A 5000-nucleotide genomic window follows, 5' to 3' on the forward strand; every position below is an offset into this window, starting at 1 on the left:
AGATACACTTGTATTATTGGCAGTATCGACTGAACGGCTTTTCTCTGCTAAAAGCCAGCATTGGCAATCCGGCTGTTTCCTCTCCCTTCCTTTCTCCTTTTATTTCTCTCTCTCTTACGTGTCCCTCTGCCAAACAAAAGCGATTTTATCCGTGTCAACGACGGAATGATCGCAAACCGCTAAAAATGTAGTGGAAAGCGTTAAAAAATGTATCTCATCCTGTCATCCACATCGTTCGCCCTTTTGCCTGCCAAAGTGCTTGTTATTTCTCTTTGCTCGCGGGATATTACCACGTTTCTCTCAAATCTATTTTTCAAGGGAATTCTTTTGACCTTAAAATGCATAAAAGCTATCCTGGAAACAGAATTCCGAAAACAGCGATAACAACATACTGAAGGCAGGGATGCTAAATTAAAAAGAATTTAGCATCCCTGCCTTCAGTATGTTGTAATCCCCTCTCATCAAGAATTTCGCCATTTATCAGTACAACCAGAAAGTATCGTCCCTCTGCTTTTTTCCACACATCTCCAAACACCCAGAAAACTAGATCTTTCTCTTTATCCTGTTTATTTTTTCATTCACTTATTATTTATTTATTTTTCTTTTTAGCCTGGCTTTGCTTGCTACGGTACCCGAAAGCTGAATGTCCATCTGCAATGATATTCCCTCACTCGTTATGGGATGTACCCAACTTACCGTACAACAGCACCAGTACCTCCCAGTGCCCATCGAATAATATGTCTTCACTCGTGCTGTCTCCCCCACAGGTCCCCCCGTGGAGGCGACGGCGGCAGCCACCGGGAGACCTCGTTCACGGTTGAGCCACCCACTCTTCTTCGGGACGACGACTCGCGCCCGCGTGCTCAGTCCGTGGCGACGATTGGTGAGGCGCACGGCACTCTTTAATAGTTAGGTTTCCTTCGTTATTATTACTCTTCCATCATTGGTTCCTTTAAAACAAATGACTGTCCTTAATTGTTATCTTCATGTTTCCTGTCCCTTTGGCATATATTTATAGTGAGAATGATAATGGAAAAGACAGAATTATTTGTCTTGTATCTTGTCTCTGCTCCTAACTTCCCTGCCAATATTTTTGTTCTTTAGTTCGTTTGTTTTTTACTTGTTTTACGTCGAAAAGTTTGCAGTTTCTTGACGAAAGAGTAATGGCTGAAGACAGTGAGCTAGACGCATCTAGTTTTACCATTACAGTTTTAGTGTTCTTTCTCAGGAATGATACAGTGCACTTACACGGTATCACAGCGATTCAGTTTTGCTTATGTTTGCTGTGTCAGAGCTGTAGTCATCATAATGCTATGGTATTGTTATCTTGACCCAGTATACATAAGGGCGACCATGGCCTGTCTGATGTGAATGATGCTGTTAGTCTGCCTGCTGTCTGTGTCATCATGTATGTTCACAGCTTTTGAGAGTTAGTTCAAGAATGAAATCGCAAGAAATGAGAAGGAAGGTGAGAGAAATTACGTGTTTTCCCTGTTGCTGTCGTTTTCTTTGGTGGACTCTTTAAAGTCAGGAATGATATCTGTCCATGTATTGCTTTGAAGTTCGGGTAAGCTATTTTCTCAAGCATTATCTAAATGTTTTCTATTTATCATTCATTTTTTCACTGTTCCATCATGTCTATTTTTTTTTTATCTAATTTGCTTTCTTAATTACATATGGTTCTAGATATATCATTATCTTATTTATCCCTTCAGTCCTATTCATTTGAATATCAGAATGACGAATATATACAGCGGTTATTGTCGCAGTCTAAATTGACATCGTAATTTTTTTTTATCTTTCTTAATTATCAACTACTGCCACTTGAAAAGATTATTAAATCTATGCGTGTTTGGTTTACTAGTTTACATCAACAAAAAAAAAAAAAAAAAATTACTCTCATGAAGTCAAAATAAGTTATCAAAGGAATGATTTAATTCAGTCAGTGACATTTCCGCAAAGCATTATCCTCACTTTGAGCCTATTATCATTGTATACTTCAACCTTGCCGTCATATTCCTTCCTTCCTTTCTTTCATCTGCTACGTTTTTTGTTTTCGGAAGAATGCTGTTCTTAGTATCTGTTTAAGGGGGTATGATTTTTATGGTAAACTTTATTTGCTTTTATCACCTTTGTTGATAGTGATGTTATTAGCGTTCGTTTTCTTTTTCTTCGAATACTACTACTACTGCTACTAATAATGATGGTAATGTATCATCATTATCTTGATTAGTATTATCCCTACTATGATTGATCTCCATTAGTGTTATCTCGACTTATTTCATGATTAGTATCCTCCCTGTTCTTAGTTGTGTCTCCCCATCTGTCTCCGAGCACATTACCTGAAATCCCCATCAGTGAGTATGCTTCTTCGCCGCTACATGGCCTTCCTTGTTCTAACCGCAGGTCGTCATTCCCCTTCAGACGGGACGCTTCGCGCTGCCTCGGAGCCCCGCGAGGCGCCCATGGGCCCGGGCGCGGGCGGCGACCGGCGGCCCAACGGCTGGGCGAGCTTCGTGGGTGACGTGCCGGAGCCGCCGCCGCCGCCGCGCACCGCCACTCTGCGCAGGGAGAAGAAAGTGACCATCCTAGAAGAGGCCGTCCACAGGTTATGATGCTGACCGACTCCTCCGCTGCCCAGCCCTTCCTCCGCGCTCAGCCACGGCGCTGCCCCCCGCCCGCGCCCCGTCCCTGGGGAGGCGGGGGCGGGCGCGCGTCCTGGGCGAGGCGAAACCCCCAAACCACGATGCGTCTTGCCGTCGAGCTTACTCTCGGTGGCGACGTTTCGCTCCCCCTCCCTGTGGGACTGACATTCACTGACGCCGGAGAGGGACGTTTCTCATCTTCTTAGGACGCCTCCCACAAAATCGGCCTCGAAGGGGCTCGCTCAATCGCAACACGATTGTATCCAAATTTCAGATTTTTTGTCTTCTGTCTTTTCTTTTTTGTTTTTCTTTCCTTTTTTTCAACTGTTGTTGCCGTGTTCCCGGACTACGGCGTCACGGCGTTATACTTTCGCAACACTTGCCATCAACACATCCAAGAAACTCACCAACACGCATAATACATGGGCAGTTTTAGTGACATTCTTGATACAATTACTAGATAACTAGATTACTAGAGTCATTTACACTACGAAATGAAATATTACACAGAAGCAGCCACAAATTCTGATATTATTTTTAATACAAAAGACATTGATCCTCTATAAATATTGAAAAGGATAAATGTGATAACGTTCATCCAACATAATCCACCACTCTAAAAAGCTTTATTTACATTTACATTATTTTGCTATAACATGACAATAATGTATATCAATGGCAAAAATATTTGTAGGTAAACTGGAATTTTACGGAATGTATAAATAACATGAGATAAATTGGAGTCGAAGATATTTCTGTCTCAAAAATGTTATAGTTAAAAAATGTATACATAATAATGAATTAATGCTTGACCATACAAACTGGTCAAGTATAACTCTATTACACACCTAGACACACATCTTATACTTACTGCAACCCATACACAATCATCTGTACAAATAATGATAACAGGACACTTTATATTCCATGTTTTATTTAATCACCATACACTTGCGACGAAGAAACAATCAAATATGGTACAGGTTCTGTCTACGTACTTCGCAATTTTATTGACTCAGTCTTCTTGATTGCTCTGAATAGATAGTCGGTGACATACCATGTGGAACAGTAATAGGTAGTGCCGTTTAGCTCTCTTTCACACACTTGGAATTGATAGTGAGCACTTTAAACATGTGTACATAACCAGGATTTTAGACTGGGAATAACATCTTTCAAAACGTGTTTTTTTTTTTCTTTCATAGATATATTTTTACAAACGCCAGATCAGAATTTTGGCAGAATGTCCCCCACCTCTGATGATTAAAAAATATAAAGAAGGCAGCAGGAAAGAGTTAAACTAGTTGCCCATTTTATTCATGGCGAATCAATCCTGTGACACATGAGAGATCAATACTCACAAGCCCTTAACAAGGGAAAGACTTTTTATGGAGATTGTATAATTATATGTGCGAAGATATGTGTTTCCCTGTTGTCCTCTGGATAAATCCCGTGCCCACAACGCCCTCCCCCCCCCCCGCTCCTCCCCCACGCTCCTCATACCCCCCCCCCTCTCTTTTAGTGGGTCGTGGAAGTCAAATTGGCTGCCACATGGCTGTTTCTCGGCAAGAGGAAGACCTTGAGTGATGGCGGAATTTTCCGTGCGGATAATGATAATCTGGAGGTTGAGACATAATGTGATCGCCGTACCGAAGAAGCAAGCGTTCTTTATATAACAAAGTAGAAGAGATTGGAACGTGTTTTGTGAGAGAGAGAAAAAAGCACCTGCAAGTAGTGATTTTAAGTGAATGACTGTTCGTCTAACTCTATCATTCTAAAACGCTGACCTCAGATACAAAGGATTTGTCAGTACGAAATGTTATTGCTTTGTATATCACATTCTTATATATATAAAAAAAAACGATAGGTGTTGTGAAGACACATGCATTAAAAAGGATTAATATCTCTGTACACAATATAGCATCATGATAAGCTATCACAACTTGAATTCCAACTGGGAGAGCTACCACGTATGTGAAAATGCACTTATGTTCTTCTTACACTTGCGATATCCTTATTCCAGTGTGTTCTGTGTTCTATTGAAGAAGAAAATCAAGAAATGCTGTATTTTGATGTAAAGAAGGAAGAGGGTTACTGACGGGGCCGAAGAGAGTGTACCCTTCATCGTTTTGTAACCAATTTCTGTTACATTGGTTGACTAAATTAAGGATTATGTATAATGTCTTTTATTATCATTGGTTTTATTCTATACGTGGATAACTGATTTGGTCTACAAAAGGAGAGAAGAGAATTATTATTTTTTAGAATAGAGTAAATGGTTTTATTTCTTCTCAGAATTATCAAATGGTAACGTGATATTTCATAACCGAAGTAATACATTAAGTTTATGTGCGTGGA

At 40.5% G+C, this 5000-nt stretch overlaps 1 protein-coding gene across 4 annotated transcripts in view; it reads left to right on the forward strand.

The window, feature by feature from the left end:
• Positions 1-4813, forward strand: part of LOC113809717 (neuroligin-2) — a 31573-nt gene extending 26760 nt beyond the window's left edge. Inside the window, exons 6-7 of one of the 4 annotated variants that reach the window (XM_070137766.1) lie at positions 768-883; positions 2407-4813. In XM_070137766.1, the coding sequence (XP_069993867.1) occupies positions 768-883; positions 2407-2615 (325 nt within the window). In that variant the 3' untranslated portion in view covers positions 2616-4813. Of the gene's footprint in view, positions 1-767; positions 909-2406 lie in introns of all 4 variants that reach the window. The other 3 variants (XM_070137767.1, XM_070137769.1, XM_070137768.1) reach the window with 3 other exon arrangements.
• Positions 4814-5000: the final 187 nt, after the last annotated feature.

The sequence above is a fragment of the Penaeus vannamei genome, chromosome 23 (genome assembly GCF_042767895.1).
Source record: "Penaeus vannamei isolate JL-2024 chromosome 23, ASM4276789v1, whole genome shotgun sequence".
NCBI lineage: Eukaryota > Metazoa > Arthropoda > Malacostraca > Decapoda > Penaeidae > Penaeus > Penaeus vannamei.